General features: G+C 38.6%; 2 protein-coding genes across 2 annotated transcripts; both read right to left on the bottom strand.

The window, feature by feature from the left end:
* Window positions 1-339: 339 nt before the first annotated feature.
* Window positions 340-8,439, bottom strand: LOC125189349. Its single transcript, XM_048086634.1, has 16 exons — window positions 8,122-8,439; window positions 7,534-7,936; window positions 7,264-7,441; window positions 7,037-7,176; window positions 6,041-6,225; window positions 5,367-5,995; window positions 5,023-5,123; window positions 4,529-4,667; window positions 4,387-4,455; window positions 4,263-4,308; window positions 3,376-3,854; window positions 2,981-3,060; window positions 2,245-2,380; window positions 1,708-1,891; window positions 877-959; window positions 340-713 (listed from the first exon to the last, which is right to left on the bottom strand). The coding sequence occupies exons 1-16, from the start codon at window positions 8,222-8,224 to the stop codon at window positions 591-593; spliced, it is 3,078 nt and encodes a 1,025-aa protein (XP_047942591.1). The 5' UTR covers window positions 8,225-8,439; the 3' UTR covers window positions 340-590.
* A 1,375-nt stretch (window positions 8,440-9,814) lies between these two features.
* Window positions 9,815-12,794, bottom strand: LOC125189348 (putative late blight resistance protein homolog R1A-10). Its single transcript, XM_048086633.1, has 3 exons — window positions 12,424-12,794; window positions 11,510-11,825; window positions 9,815-11,461 (listed from the first exon to the last, which is right to left on the bottom strand). Exons 1-3 carry the CDS (start codon window positions 12,792-12,794, stop codon window positions 9,815-9,817), a joined length of 2,334 nt encoding a protein of 777 aa, XP_047942590.1.
* Window positions 12,795-17,095: the final 4,301 nt, after the last annotated feature.

Here is a 17,095-nt window from a genome sequence, read left to right as displayed (position 1 = left end):
AACAACTGGAAGAAAGTTGGATGCGGTTCTTGCATGGGGAGCTCGTTCAACAACATCGACTGCGTGATCAAAAATTCCAACGGCCTGTGATGCAGGGATACAGTTGATCTTCTCCGGCACTAATATAAACGAAAACATGCTCAACTTGTGGTATGAAGTAGCAAATCTCCGGCATTACTCCCCCTCCACTCTCCAGTGTCTACTTATGTTCTCAGTTATTCATTCAACTGCCATTTCTGGGATATCAAGATTACATTTTGTTGCATGCATTTGCCACAAAGTGATGCTGCAATGTTGTGAATTGTGATGGGAAAGTCGAGTAGGTGATCTTAACCTTTTTATTTGAAACACCTAAAGCTCTTCGAATGTCGAACAAACAGTTGTACAGAGGTTAAATCTGATATTTTTCCTTCTCTTTTTCAAACATCCCTCACGAGGAATATACAAAAAAATAGACAACTGTACACAGCAAATTCTTGCATTTTGTACAACAAAATTGGAACTGATCCAAAGTCAGTGTCCCCTGAAAATTGAAACTGATGACAGAAGCTTGACCATCTTCAGATGGTGAGTTAGAACAAGATTTTCTTCTATACAGGTTGAGATTGCGACTGTTCGTGGATATCCAAAACAAGCTCCCGCAGCTCAGGGAAAATTGATAGCAGAACAAGTTCCAGTATTCCATAACTGAGTTGCTTCAGACAAACTGTGGACTGCAAGTCATTGGAGCAACAAGATTTAATGCCAGAAAAGTAACACTAAACAAACACACACTTGCACGCATATTCTCATAGGCAAGCCTAGAGGTAGCATAAAAACAGCCTCAAGGTACTTCTTGGTATGAACAATGTAGGAAGGAGAGGATAAGTGATATACCTGAAGAAAATAGTAGAGATCTCCAGTGCACTGTCTGTACTGCTTTTGTCCAATCAAACTGACTAAAGTGGTTGGAGCACCATCTACCAGGAAAGGGAATGAGATAAAATATGTAATTTTCACTTTGAGCATGGAAAGCCAATCAAAATGCAAATCTGGATAATATTATCATGCTGTCATAAGAATGGTAACAAGGACACATACATGTTAGTAAGTTTCCAGCCAAAACCTTCCTAACCAGAAAATTCATCTCATAACTTCATCTCATAGTGACAGCTAAGGGCGTCAAGGAAGTGTTTTAATAACGAGGAAAGGATAAGGAAAAAAAAACAAAATGTCCATGTAGATGCACCCTAGAGAAACCAAGTGTGTGAGTGAGATGAGAAAAATCATCTCTTAACATCTCACAGTGACAACTAGGGGTTCCAGGCAAAGTGTTCTCATAACCAGGAAAGGATAAGGAAGAAACAAATCGTCCAAGTAGATAAACCCTATAGAAACCAAGTGTGTGAGTGAGATGAGAATATCCACTGAGTAATGCAACAGAGATGAATAGAAGCCATGGACATTCAACAGAAAAATGTTATTATATGTGAGAAAGGCAGAATATATATGGGACCATCCAGGGGTATATGGAAATGCAAAGAAGATTTAGTCAAAGCACTATTACAATGAAGGCTGTTTAGCAGAATTACTTGTCCAGATTATAGGCTAAATTAGCAACGACTGATTACTACATTCCTCACTTAGGACAACTGAATTCATAGTATACAATACAGCAGATGAATATGTTTTCACTTAACAGGAGGAAATAAATACCAAGATACTTACTTAATAACATCTTTTTCACATAGCTAGCTCTGCGAGCAGCTTCCAGCTGTCGCTCAAAAGACCTTGATTGAGTAGTCCTCATACCACCTGGTTGTTTTGTAGCTTGCGGAGACTTTTGAGTAGCTTTCAAATTTTTCTTTTGAGCACCCAATTTTCTGAAGAATGTGCCTTCAGGCCAGAGAATCTAATGAGAAGATGATAAGGGTCAGAAGAGATCTTCTCAGAACAGGAAACACAGAGGAGCAGAATCAAAATATTGAACAAAAGTTGAGTTATATGGAAAACAAACAATTGCTCGCTGATATTACCTACGGATAGACTACTCACTATGCGGGATTATCGATCCCATTATTAAGAAAAAATATGTTATCAATAGTGCAAAAGCTATAATCTCCAGTTCATCATTTAATTCCACTAGAAAGGGGTTGCAAGCTCAAGTTGTACATACGGAATACAAATACGAAATATTAGAGTCTTGACAAGTAGAAGCTATGCAACATCAGGACACAAGCATCATATTAAAATAATGAAACTTACATCCTGGACCGCTCGAATCCCTTGTGCAACAACATCGTCTCTACGGAGCCTGCGGATTTTCCTCAAGAGCCAGTCATCAATTGCATCTTCCATGACGAACTGCAATATTTGTTTTGATATCCACAATACCTGTCTCCTACGATCAGAGAAGATACATATGCCTGGCTTAAGGCTTGGATGATCGGATTTATGACAACATGTTCTTATTAGTAAAAGTCAGTGGATACATTGACTGATTGCATAAATTCAATAAACATAAATTCAAGAGTACTCATTCAAGATCTACCAGCTATAAGCGCTTCAATTACTTCAGTGTATCACTTTGTTCTTTGTAATGAAGTCCTTTCCTTCTTCTCATTCTATTTTACCCTTTACCATTATATCTTTTTTGAGTGAGTGAGTGTGTGTGTATGGTGTGTGATTTCCACAAGAAATAAAATAGATAAGCTGAGAGCCTGTAGATGCAGGTTCTGAAGTCAATGTGCTAAAATTAGCATAATTCAGGAATGAGTCACAAATTCCACAGCCATTTTAAATATCTGAATCTCACAGATCTTGCAAGTGTGATCGAATATTCACTTCAACCTAAAAAGTTTACATAACTAGTCATTTCAATGATCGAAATCATTACAAACTAAATATAGTTATATATGATAGCAAAATTTTGATAAGAACAATTTGATATCTTAATGCTAAAGCAGGTTGAAAAAGCCAATGTATGCAAACGAAATATCACCTCAGCCAGCCCCTTTGTTTGAGTTGAAATACATTATCAACTAACTCCAGAACTGGAACACTTAATTTTGGTGGAATCCACTGCAAGGAACATTTAATGTCAATCAGAGAATGCATAACCAAGACCGTGAAACAGTGATATTGATTGCATAACAGACACATACGCAACAATTGCCTTAGTTTCTTCTTTCTCTGTCTCCCATTTACAGTAGTAAATAAAGAGTTACAGGATACTGAGACTTGAGATGGTGGTGCATTTAAGATATTTTATGCAAATGAACATTTTAGTAATATCAGTTTTAATATGGTCTTGAAAACTAAAACAGAATCAACATTGTCAAGATTATGGGGAGAAGGGTGCACTAACAATCTACAAAAGAAGGAAATGAGAAGTACCTCTGTGGGCACCCCAGTAAGAGCATCTTGACGAATGTATGTTGTGGCTAGATTAGACTCGAGATATCTGTCAGAGTTTGATGTGGATTTCAACCACAAACTTTGTTGAATTTCATCTGAGTGGAAGTTCATGTCATATGTATCATGTTTAACAACCTTCTGTGGTAACCCCTTTGAGGTTGACTCACGGTCTGAATTCCACCCTCTAGATTGGCTTGCAGCTTCTACATCCTGATCCCAAAGGTTTAGATCTTTATCACCTGCATCGTTGTCTGAGAAACTGTCGGCTGACTCTGACATACTAGGTCTTCTGATGGCCAATTTATTTATATCGTCCACATTCCAGGCCAAATTTTTGCTTGTAACAAAAGAACCTTGCTGAACTGAAGATGAAGGTGAGCGAGAAACTTTTGACATAAGGCCATCAGAAACCCCTTTGGATTGATATAATATATCATCAACAGCATCATCCATGTTAACTGTTTTTAGTACAGACTAGGGAATTATAGAATATTGCTTATAAATTGAAAGTCAAGTGTTTAAAAGACAAAATACTACTAACAAGAATGATGTTATCCCCCATGATAATGTGAATTGACAAATTATTCACTCTTAAAGAAAATTAAGCATCTAGTTTTTTGGCAAAACTCCATCAAAATCCAAACCTAGTACAGGATTAATTGATTATCAGGGTTAGATTATATTTATAGTTAACTTAGTTGATAAAGAAACTCTTTAGCCAATTTACAACGGCCAAGGGATGACAGTGATGCACAAGCTATTATTGTTATGGATTCTAATGAAGCATGGATGCTCACAGATAGACTAATGGGACTTTCATAGACAGCTGAAGACATGAAAAAGATCTAACAAGAGAGGGTACATACCTGTCAGAGGCTTCATCACAGATGAAGATTCCTCAAAGGAGTAATTCTTCATTGATGAAAAACTAGAGTTAGTTAACAAACTATACTCAATGTATATGCTTATAACAGACAAATAAATGCATACATTAGAGGAAGCACAAAGAAAATCCCACACTTCATGTTGCTCTGCTACATTAGCAATTGATAAGAGATCCTGTTAAAGACAGAACATCAGGGCTGTAGGCATGAAAATTGATTATGTAGCAGAAGGAGTATGATAATCATACTTGAAGATACTTGTCTAGCTGAATGCAGCGGTGGCGAACATCATCTGTACTTGAAGAGAATATCCCTTTTGGAGGCAGATGTAATGTATAATTGGGAATATCCTTAAGATGCCTATGCAATCTCACAAAGTTTCGATACCTGTACATTACATCCCAGCAAAGAGATTAACTATGGAGCTATAAGTGATCAAATCTGAGTACATTACATCCCAGGTCATGAAGCCAATGCAGTTGCAAGCAGGGATCTAAATCTCATTGGGTACCATATCAGGTGATGGCCTAGCTGTTAGTGTTTTTTAATTCAACTTTTTTAACACTGTCAGAATCCAAATTGCATCATCAAGAATAACAAGGAAGACAAAAAACACCCGCATTTTTCCTTTTTATGAATAGAAGAATAAAGAATCTGACTAGGACAGAAAGCCGTCTGGCTAAGTAGTTCATAATTGCAAGACGAAGCAGCAATATGTTGTCAACATAGTGACATGACCTACCTCCTTTTCACAAACCAAGTGATGCCGTCAGCATCTGTAACAGCGATCAAGTAAACTGCAAAAGATTTCGAACCAAGTTTCTGAAAGTATGCTCCATTTACCTGCAGCCTCAAAGATCTCTCATCATCTATGGTATAGCTTATCACTAGGCAACAGTAAATAAAGGTAGTCTGGAAATGCTCTGACAAGTTCAAGCCTTGATCAAGAAACAGATAATGTATCATATGAATCCTGTAAAGCTACTTTTTCTTGAATAATTATTGGAGTACTTATTAGTCTTGTTCAATGTATACAAGTTCAAATTCGGTAAATATGTGCACCACAGAAAGAAATCTCTGCCATACCTGACATCTAAGCTTTGAAGCATGCAGTCCTTCACAACGTAATACAATGTCCATTTTGCTCATCAGGTTATGTACATTAACTTTTTTACCATCTGCACTGTAGAACTCATCAATGATAGGTGTGCTGCCTTCACTTGTATACATGTCTTCCAGGTTTGACTGAACTGTAAAGGCAGGGGTGCTGTTTGGCATTATGATCTCATTTCTGTTTTCCACTTCATGCACAGAAGGTGTTCCTTTTGGAACCACTTCCATATTATGCTCTTGGGAATGGCTTAAAGCATCAATATTCAAACCAGTGGAGTAAGATTCCTGCATGGGCTTCTGTTTGGGTGGTAGCTGCATTGAAACATTTTCTTCTATTTGAGGATAATTTCCAGGCTTCTGTTTGGGTACTTCAGTCACCAACTCATATGGGCCACTTAAGTAGTCCGGAACTCCTAGAGCAGCTTTTTTCTGGATTTTATTTTTGTAGTTAATTCCACTAGTCAGCATGTTTTCAAGAGTTTCAGGCATAAGAACATCTGCTCCTCTCTGAGTTGCAGCTTCAAATGGTTTAGCCCACTCACCATGTCGCATATGAGTTATTTCATCCTCAGTCGTGCTAGATAAAGAATCGTCTGAGTTACCTGTCTCTAGTACCTTGTCATGATCCAGTCAAGCCAACGATAAACTAGTCTCTTCATTGTTCAAAGACGGTATTTTTCTCAAATTTGATTCACTGCTTTGACCAAGTTCACTCGAAACTTGGTGTTCAGGGTTATGACCCCCCATGTTAGACGACTGATCGCTGGAGGACTCCCTTGACTCCTTCTTGTTGTACGCAAGGACAATATATTCAATTAACTCATTAATATACCTGAGAGGGGGGGGGGGGGGTGTGAAATCATAAGATTCCAATGGGGAGTAGCATAAACCTTGTTGTACACAAGTAAGTAGCAATTAAAAACCTACGTAAATGGATCATAGCATGAATTAGAATGGCAACCATTATAACCAAACAGGAGCTCTCCAAAACAAAAGTTACAATAACATCTAATATAAGGAATAAACCCATACAGCCAAATCAATGTTTTAGGATTACCTACAATTTTTAACTAGTCTTAACAAACTGATAGAATTGAATTATACGCTAGCTTTCTTGAGTAAGTTATTCATTACAATTTACAATTGTTGGCCACTCACAGTGTATCGATACATTTGTCAAATAGTACACAACTAGATTCAAAGTCTCCATGCTCCATGACATTATTTGCTTCCTAATCCTTCAGGTAGACATATTTATTTATTTCAAAATAAATGTATCACAGCTCTCTAGTTATTGCCAACATGCTATATCAGGCAAAATATGCTTTTGCATAATTTTAATGTTAACATAACATCACTTTCTGCATAACATCGTGTGATGGACCGATCCAGACTAAATATTCTTTGCATGGATAAGAAGCATAAACCAACTCTGTTCTTAGTAAAACGAACATAGAGAAATAGCATCTTACGAGGGACTTGCGAAATTCATAAGGGGTTGCACCACCAAACAAGTTATTTCTGCATAACATCGTGTGATGGGCCGATCCAAACCATCTGAGACTAAAAATTCTTTACATGGATAGGTAGCATAAACCAACTCTATTCTAAGTAAAAAAGAACATGGAGAAATAGCATCTTACAAGGGACTTGCGAAATTCATAAGGGGTTGCACCACCAAACAAGTTAAGAGTTCGCGAGTTATGCAGCGGACTAGAGGGCATTGAGCTTCCCTTGATCTCAGCACAACCACCAAAACTCCAGACATCAGCCGCTGAAGAACCTAAAATAGATATCATAAAATATTAACCAAGAAACAAGGAAAAAATAGTAAAGCAAGTAATCCTTCTGAATTAGAACACTTTCACACCTTGTATTCACTCTCTGGTGATATCAAAGCAGGATGAAGCTCCTTAGAGGCCAGGAGATGGTGTTTCAATCTTTCATCCCTTTCCTCAGAAGACAATGTTCCCATAACATCCGCACCAATAGTGTCCTGGTTCCTTCTGAAGAGATCAAGGTGCTCGCCTATCAGGTTTGCTACATCCCTGGAGGATCGCAGAAAGAAAGGTCACTTGCTCATCATCAATATTATTCAGCTTACACCATTCAAACTACACATATACAAGACTGACAATACCTTGTCAACAGGTCAACAAGGTTTGATTCTTTGATTCTAGCAGATACTTCTCCAAGAAAATCCATGGTTATAGCATGCATTAGTTCTGGCGCCTCTCTGTCAGGGGTAATTCCAGAATACCATAAATCTGTGACGAAATCATGTAAAAGTTTGTTGACAAAATCCTCAATAGCAGCTTCCACAAGAGGCGAATCTATTTTTCTTTTCCACTTTTTGGGGGGTGCCGGAGTAGTCAGCCGAGAATCATTTACTGATAGCTGCTTATTTTGTAAATGTGATAAGTACGATGCTGTCCTGTTATTCCGAACCTTCCATCGGAATTCCACCTCATTTAACAGAAGTCTCAGTCCAGAGATCAAGAGTATGGCTATGGGAATATTCATTAGCATTGATTTACTACTATCTGCAAGTAACATTACACGCAGCTCACTTAGTTACAGGAAAACAAAAGAGCGTAGAACACGCATTGAGTTATCTTACAAGCATATCATAAAACATGATCAAATGAATCAAAACTCAATCGCTCAATGGAAAACCGATGCAAGATGATGAAATTAAAGAAAAGTGGAAAGGAATTCAAGTACTTACGCGTCAAGAAGTAAGACACTGCGAATATGCAGAGAGTCCACCACACAGCTCGAAGCTTAGCTTCTTCAATAAGATGCTGTATACTCTCCATCGCTTTACTCATGATTTGCAAACCCTAAAATCTCCCGTTCTCTCAACTACAAGTGAATTTAATGGCTGAGAAACTACTGAATGATCTAAACACAGCGTCAGAATCCAAAAGTAATCTTTCTGAAATGCACAAACGATTCCGCCAGTTTTTCTTTGAATTTCGGATGACAAGAAAACAAAATTGAAGCATTTCCTGAATCCAAACTGCGAGTAACTATGAGTCGGATGATTTCTCCTAGCTTCTCTCTCTTTCTTGTTCTAGTCTTGGCTGCCAGTTTGTGGGGAGCATGAATGAGAGGGAGAAAAAGGAAAATCCTGGGGACTGTTATAACCGTCGGGACTGAATTGACGATTTTACCCTTGCCATTGAAAGGATTAATAAGGTAGTTAGCCTGTTAACTAGCAATTAGTAGTCACTTAGCTCCAGATTGAGCCACGTATGCTGTTAATCCAAGGGGTCAAAATTCCCATTTGATATAGTATAATGATCTTCTAATATTCACAGTCATAAACTTCGTCTTGAACATTTTCAGTGGCTTGTTTTCTAGTTTGTATACATTTCATGGACGAATCGATGCAGTGATCCGTAAAATTGAAGGTATTTCTGAATTCCATCTCTCAAATCTGTTTTCTCATCTCCAAATGGGGGTTCCAAACTGATTTGAGAAATGGGGTTCAGTTACATCTTTCAATCGGAGCCAAATCGATTTAAGAGATGGAGCTCAGCTAAATCTTCGCTTCAATTGAGCAATCAGAAGGTGATGGAGGTGCTTACATTTTCATCCAGATTAAGTTTGGCTATTTTTCGAACGAGGAAGCGGAGCTAATTCGTGTGTGGTCTGATTAAATAGGTAATCATCTGCGTTTTCTTCTCGTTCATTATTTCAATTTAGTGCTGAGAGACGTTGAAATGCTGATTTGGCCCATGATTATGTGAGATGTGGAAATTTTTGTTTTATACCGCAATTATCTTTTTTTTTTTTTTTTTATATGTAGTATTCAATGCAGACACACAATTTCCCGTTCCATCTCTATGTAGATGCTATACTAGGTGAAATTTTGTGTATTGAGCATTTTCTGTACATTTAGGAGAAAGTTTGCATATTTTTGAATTAGAAATACATCAAGACGGCACCTTGGCTGGCTTCTGGCAAATTTAATGTCAGTGACTGAATGTTCAATCATAAATTCTGTTGCCCAGTTGTTAAGGTCACTTGTTCTTTATAATTTGCTCAACAATATAACACTAGTCATTCATTGAAAAATCTTCTGGTGTGATTATTAGTACTTTGTTAGCAATTAGCATGAATGCCATCACAATTTAAGTACTATCTTTTTCTTCATTTCCCCTTTCAGTAATTGCAAAGAAACTCAAGAGTCAAGATCACAAAGGAGCAACTCCTGCATCTGTAAGATTGTTAAATGAGGATTTTGCAAAAGGTAACTGCCCCTTTACAAACACATGATCAATCAAGTAATATTTCACTGTCGAATTTGCTAGGAAAGCCAACTGAAAATACCAATCATATATACTAAACAACTCACTTTACATGTAACTTAAATGGCTTTGGATAGATGAAAACACTTCTCATTGAGCTTGAGGTCATTTCTTGTCATCCCATGAAGAATGAACATCTACTTTCCAATCTTGAGTAGCCTTCATCATCTGCTCTGCACATGAAGGATCACAGTCGATTAGCTTAATACCTCCAAGAAAGCCTCCAAATTCCCCATGAATCCTTTCCAGATTGTAACAATGTTTCATGGTCAGTGTTTCAAGGTCATCAAAGCTTCCCCGTCCGATTTTCCAGTCCTCCAGATCAGTGTCTTCAATAATAAGAAATGTAAGAAAACTGAATGCACCCTCTTCTACTTCCCACTCTGGACCTTGAAAAGCATAGCTTCGCAATTTGAGCACCTGAAGGCACGGCAGTGAAGAAATCTTGCTCGTTTCTTTCCAGGGATATCCCATCCCACTCAAGTTCAACTTTGTCAAATTTCGTGGGAAAATGGACATTGGAGCGAGCACGGGAACAACCACCTCAGGATTCGTTATGACACATTTGAGTGATCTTAGGTTCGTAAGATGGGGAATGTGATTAAACACATATAAGGGGCTACCAATATCATCATCTTCCAAACTAATCTGAATCCCTAATTTCTTCAGATTAGGAACTGATTTTAAAACGGTCACATTGCAACTCTCAGCACTTACACCTGAAAGAGTCAACAAGCTTTCTAAGGAAGCGCCGCAAGGATCTGGCAAGTCACTGCCAATGACCTGAAGTTGCTTCAGTTCCTTCATATCCCATATCTCCTTAGGCAGGTGCATCGGGCCTTCACCGGACTTGATGCTCAGATGTTGATTGACAATCAAGAACTCGAGGCTTGAGAGTTGGGATATCGAAGAAGGGAGCTCCCCGTTCAAAGTGAGGGCTAAGTATCTTATTTGAACTAATTCCAGAACCTCCATTGGGAACTCGTAGAAATGGATTGTAAGAGCATCAAGTTTCCGAAGCAATGCCAAACCAGAACATATTGGCACTTGGTATTTCTGATATGGCCCATAACACAGGAGGGAATGTGCAGTTGATGCACACTTCTCCTCCACTGATTCACACACTTCTCTGATGCCAAATAGAATGTTGTTGTGGAAGGATAGCCTGCATTGGCTTTCAACTCCTTCATCGAAAGCATCATTGCTAGTTTTCAAGACATAAGAAAACTTGATCTTCGTTGCTTCTTGGTTAGACAAGTGCCATAGAGAAGAATGCAGGCCACACTTTTTGATCTGTTTAGCGCCCAGTCGCCCGGAATCATCTAGGGTGGTTTGGTGGATCGTGACAAGACTATTTGAAACAAGCTCATCCAAACACTTCTCTGCACTAGGATATAGAGATTCATCTGCATTTTCTTCTAGAAATCCGTCTACACTCCACATGTTCATGAGCTTGGATCGTGATACGTGATCATTCCGAGGGAAAACTCCCATGTAGAGAAAACACATTTGCAGAAGGCGAGGTAAGTACTTGTAACTCGGAAGTAACACCTTTGATATATCATCATATGCATCCATGAAAATAGGATGATTCTTATGAGCTGCAATCTCACCCCAGCATTCCACAGTCTTGTCCTCTTCGGCTAACAGGTTAGCAATCGCGACAATCATGAGAGGTAATCCATCACATTTCTTCGCGATTTTCTTCCCAATCTTCTCGAGTTGGAAAGAGCACGGCTCTTCACCAAACACCTTCTCACGGAGAAGATCCTAACTTTCTTCATCGTTCAACAATCTCACCCTCATCCCATCCGTGGAAAGCCTAGAACCATAATCATCCAGCTGCTGCAGCCTTGTCGTGAAGACAACTTGGCTTCCATTTGTCACGTCCTGTAGAGCACTTTTCAGTTCATTTCTCTCGTATCGAAACGAAGGATGCCTGTCCCAGACATCATCCAGCACAATGAGGTATCTCTTACCCTTCAAGCTCTCTTTCAACTGCACAGCTATTACATCTTCATCTCCTTCCTCAACCTCAACGGTCTCACCATTCAACTCTGCCAGACAGTGGCGGACGCAGGATTTTGATACTGGGGGGTCCAAATTACTAGTATTTCTTTCGTCCACAGTACAAATTGTTTCATCTTTTTATTTCCGTTTGTCTACCAAAATTAGGCTCATACTACAAATAGAAAGTCATTCCTAATTTATATACTTTACCTATTACGAATTAAAACTCGTGTCGTCCATTAATGAGAATATTTTTCACGGATGAATGAGTATTAACAATTGTGTATGTTTTTAGTGTCAACGAGGTCATAAACAATCCGATAATAACATTATAGAGCTACGAGATAGAGATGGATGATGAGAGAAAAATAATTTAAGAATGAACAATATAAACTAATGATACATTTCTTTATAATCTTACAAATAAGAATATTTACATAATAAAATTACTATAGTGAGAAAATAAAAAATGTATAAATAAATTAATTAGTAGCTAAGAATTTACTATGGGAATCATAAAAATAAATTGTTTACTAGAGAGATATGAATTAATATAAGAAAATTTATGAAAATGGCCAAAAACGAAAGTGGGGCTGGTGGAATTCGATCTCATGCTCTGGTGGTGCAAGGCAGCTTCCCAAGCCAACTAAGCTAAAGAGTGAACTCATTTTGTAATGTATGCATACGTATAATATAGTAATAACGCGAATTGTTGGGGGTTCCAAGGATCCCCCATCAATGAGTGTAGGTCCGCCTCTGCTGCCAGAATTCGCCTTGGAATCTCCTTGAATCGGCATTCTTTGCCTACTGTCACCCACACACGACAGTCGAAGTGTTCCTCCGTTTTCGGATCTTCGAGAAGCTTCCCAGCCAGAGTAGTTTTGCCGATGCCAGTCATCCCAACTAGGGCAGTTACTTGCGTGCTCTTCAACCAGCTGATTCTGAGCCTATGTTTGAGTTTATTGAACTCGTAAACTAATCCAACCATCTTTTCAGCGCAATGAACATCACCTTCATCTTCTTCATCCTCCTTGGGCGAAGAGATGTACAATTGTTGGACGTATTTCTCCCCCATCGTTTTCAATTGAACCAATCCTTGATGTATTTTGTGTATAATCTGCTCTTCAGATTGTTCCGCAATTTGTTTGACCTCATTATTTAACCTAGATACTTGGTATCTGAACGTAGTATCTGTTCTGCTCCAAGGTATTAATCTTTTGGTGATTTGTTGCAAGGAATCCATTTCTGTGATTGCGAATTGCAAGATTTCCCGAGACGGAGCAGCAAGCGAATTCCCATGAGAGGTTAGAAGATCCTCAATCTCGCGCTTGAGAAAATTGACCGCTGCAAAAGACATCTTTTGTTCCTCTCTCTAGCTCAGGGTGAATGATGAAGAAGAAGAAGAACGAAAAATAGCGAATACAGTCAACTCAATGATAGGTAACGGATGGCCAGCTTTCTCCATTTATGCAGTACTTGTTCGCCTGCAGCGGAACTATAAGAGCATCCACAATAAGAATAGGTCAACCATTGGCTAACCACTTTCTCTCTCAGCCACATCATCAGCACTAAAAATCCACCTGTCACGTCAGCATTTACTCAAATAGGTCAGCCATAGGCCAGCCGCAATAAAAATAATTCAAAAACAACTACATTTACGGAATTAAATTTACGATTAAATTACGAAATTAAATTTACGGGACATATACGGGAAAATTCATTAATTGCATTAAAAAAAAGTACATTCATTTAAAAAAATAAATTACATAATAAAGAAAAAAAAACTATCGCCGTGCAGTCCTCCGTGCCCACAACTCTTCAATTATATCATTTTGGAGTTGAATATGAGCATCCACTTGGCACATGTCGGCATATTCCTGGAGGCGGCCGACTTCATCGTGAGGTACCCCACGGCGTACGCTAGGGGTGGCCGTTCCGTGGCTTGGATCGGCTTTATCGTCATTGGCCCAACTAGTCGGTTGTATGCCTTCGTCTTCGACGATCATGTTGTGCATGATAATGCAGGCGTACATTATATCAGCAACGCATTTGACATCCTACAAACGCGTTGGACCCTTAATTGCCGCCCATCGAGACCCGGAGCACACCAAATGGGCGCTCCACGTCCTTGCGCGCCGACTCCTGCCGTTCCGCAAAGTAGGCCTTCTTGTCATCCGCCGCGTGCCTGATCGTCTTCACAAAGACAGGCCACCTAGGATATATCTCATCCGCCAAGTAGTAGCCCATATCATGCCGGTTGCCGTTGGCCATAAATGAGACGGTTGGACCGATGTCCCGACACTTCTCGTTGAAGAGGGGCGACGAGTTGAGGACGTTGAGGTCGTTGTTCGACCCGGCTACCCCAAAATACGCATGCCAGATCCACAGCCGGTAATCAGCTACGGCCTCGAGGATCATCGTGGGATTCTTTCCCTTGTAGCCGGTCGTGTAGGCCCCTTTCCAGGCAGTTGGACAGTTCTTCCACTCTCAATGCATACAATCTATGCTGCCTAACATCCTGGGGAACCCATGCTGCTCCCCGTACATCTGCATCAGATCCTGACAATCTTGGGGGGTAGGGCTTCGAAGGTATTGCTCACCGAAAATTTGAATCACGCATTGACAGAAAAACTTCAGACATTCCAAAGAAGTCGTCTCACCGATGAGGAGGTACTCATCCCACATGCCTGTCGCGCCTCCGTAGGCCAACTGTCTGATTGCCACCGTGCACTTTTAGATAGGGGTGTGGCCGGGTCTGCCAGCCGTATCGTGCCTGAAGCGGAAATAAAGATATCGACGCTCCAAAGCGTCAACGATACGCATAAACAACTCCCTGCGCATTCGAAAACGCCGCGTGAACATATTTGCTGGAAACCGCGGGTTCGGAGCGAAGTAGTCGTCATATAGCCGCTGATGTGCAGCTACGTGATCCCGATCAATCACTGCTCGGCGGTGGACATGTTGGAACATATATACTAAAAAGCATTTTTCGAGTTTTTGAATTTGATAAATTGCTTGTATATTGTAAACACTCTTCATTTAATGAGAATAATAAATGTTTTCTTCACACTGTGTATTTTACTTTAATGGGTATTGACCGTATTTAATTATATATTAAATTATATAATTAAAACGCCGGAAAGTAAAATCAGTCTAAGTCTTCTACATTGAAGGTTGGGTCGTGGAACAGGTCATCACAGTAGGTGGCCCAACCGGTACCTTGTAGAAGTAAAACTTTTTCACAACCTAGATAGGCTTTGGCTACCTATCGTGAAAGGTTGCAGTGTCCATCCGAAAGTCGTCTTTACCTTGAGAATGACTAGTGACACTGGTGTGGTATAGCATTGAATGGATCTAAAGTATAGACACGTCTTTGTTGCTATCTACTGTAAGACGATGTCTTGGAGATTTAATATTTCCTAATCTTTGTAATAATATAGGACACACGTTATTTAATCATACGCTGCTTTGACTTATCAATAGGTGCGGGTTTTTCGTAACCCAATATTCCTGATATCTTGGGTAGTAGTAATTAATAACTAGTATGGTGTCAGTTTTATTATTACATTGAATCGTGTGCCTGCGCGGTTTGACTATATCCCCAAGAGGTGTTCGAGAGAAGTTCTATTATTCGAAAACCCGGCCGATTTGGATTTAATCCAAGAATAAATAGAAAAGGAAAAGTATATTTTTAATACACATCTCGTACTAGACAAACTCTTGGAAATAAAGATATTAATTAATTTAAAGTCTATAGCAGACTACAAATTAATTAATGGATATAGAAAGTCTTAGACACGGGAAATAATATATTAAAGAGGTTAACCCGGATTGCTTGTAATCACGGATTGGATGGGCGGTCAATATTTCTTCTATAGTGGCACAAGAAATATTCCATTGGCCTTATATTAAATTATGGGTTATAATTTAATTAGTAAAGAAGGTCCAATTGGGGAGGCCCAATCCAAGCCCCATAGATCCCTAACCTAGCCCATCATAAACTCTATAAATAAGAATGTAAGGAGGAGACACACATGAATCACAAACCCTAGCCTCCGCTTTCTTGTCTTCTCCTTCAAGATTCTTATAATTTCTAAGAGATTCCTCCCACAAGGAATTTAGATCTATAGAGTTAAGGGTCATAGGTTAGAAGATCTTTGGTCTTGCATTCACAATCAAGCTACAAGATCTACACGTGGAGAAGTAGCAAGCCACTTCGATTCTTTGGAGAATCATTGTTGTAAGTATTCAACAACATAATTTAAATTAAATTATGTGATTAATTGCGCAATTATATGTCTCTACATGTTCAAGCATGAAATTGAATCGACCCACATAATCACCTAAATAGATTCTTATGTGGATTTATTTGTTTTGCATTTTCCGCTGCGATTATCCTCAACAACTGGTATCAGAGCCATGCTTTTAGGCTCTGATTATGTGGGTTTAATCTTATTTTTTTTGTCTTTCCGCTAATACTTCATACTAACTTTTTAATACTTTTTGTTAATGGTTTTCATATTTCACTAATTCATTTTCCTTTCACATGTTATTACAGTTTATAAAAGTAGTACTCACGTTCCACTAACTATTTTAATTCATTTTCTATTACATTTCTAAAACTCGTATCAAACCAAAGTTGACGTTTAACAGCGGATGGAGAGAATATTCTATTTCGCACTTGACATTTTCAAATAATTATCTAAGAAGGAATTATAATTTTCGATGTCGTAATCCAATGTAACAAGTTATATACTCATTATAATTATTATAATAAACTCATCATACCATGAATCGCAGATTCACAACGTGAATAAACTGATTGGAGTTGACAAGTTTTTGTTTCACATAACTCAATAGTGAAGCGCGACGAAAGCCAATAGACCAACTCCCTCCCCAAAATTAAATTAACTACGTTCTAACTAAGACAAAACTTTTAGGCATAAAGATCAAGAAATTATATTCAAAAGTAAGAGAGGAGAATAAAGTAAGAGAAACAAAGAAGTAAAGTAGTGATGAAAAAAATAAGAGTGATTAAATGTTTTATTTTTTTTGTCAAAAAATGAAATAACTCAACACTTAATTGGAACATCCCAAAAGAAATGTGACTCAACTTAGTTGTGACGGAGGGAGCGGTAAAAAAATCAACAACGAATATTGCTATAAATAATGTCTCTTTGAATATAAACCAGGGGAGTTGGTCGATTAGAGCCAAATTGTTTGTACATTTCAAGCTTTTAGTAAATTTTAAATTATTTCCAACAACTTTTATAAGTTTTCTTATAAATTTATTGAAATAGTCATCCTCCGATTTTATTGTATTTCAATTTCAAATGACATATTCAGATTCACCTTCATCTTTTGACTTTACTACAG

This window comes from Salvia hispanica, chromosome 5 (genome assembly GCF_023119035.1).
Source record: "Salvia hispanica cultivar TCC Black 2014 chromosome 5, UniMelb_Shisp_WGS_1.0, whole genome shotgun sequence".
Lineage (NCBI taxonomy): Eukaryota > Viridiplantae > Streptophyta > Magnoliopsida > Lamiales > Lamiaceae > Salvia > Salvia hispanica.
The sequence above is the reverse complement of the archived record's forward strand: the minus strand, read 5'-3'. Positions and strand labels throughout refer to the sequence as shown.

Coding starts and splice junctions, on each gene's coding strand:
- LOC125189349 (XM_048086634.1), bottom strand. CDS start 8,224: ATGAGTAAAGCGATGGAGAGTATACAGCATCTTATTGAAGAAGCTAAG. Junction 7,177..7,263: donor CACCAGAGAGTGAATACAAG/GTGTGAAAGTGT, acceptor TATCTATTTTAG/GTTCTTCAGCGGCTGATGTC. Junction 714..876: donor ATCTCTACTATTTTCTTCAG/GTATATCACTTA, acceptor AATGACTTGCAG/TCCACAGTTTGTCTGAAGCA.
- LOC125189348 (XM_048086633.1), bottom strand. CDS start 12,794: ATGGGGGAGAAATACGTCCAACAATTGTACATCTCTTCGCCCAAGGAG. Junction 11,826..12,423: donor TGGAACCCCCAACAATTCGC/GTTATTACTATA, acceptor TGTGGACGAAAG/AAATACTAGTAATTTGGACC. Junction 11,462..11,509: donor TTTCCACGGATGGGATGAGG/GTGAGATTGTTG, acceptor CTCCGTGAGAAG/GTGTTTGGTGAAGAGCCGTG.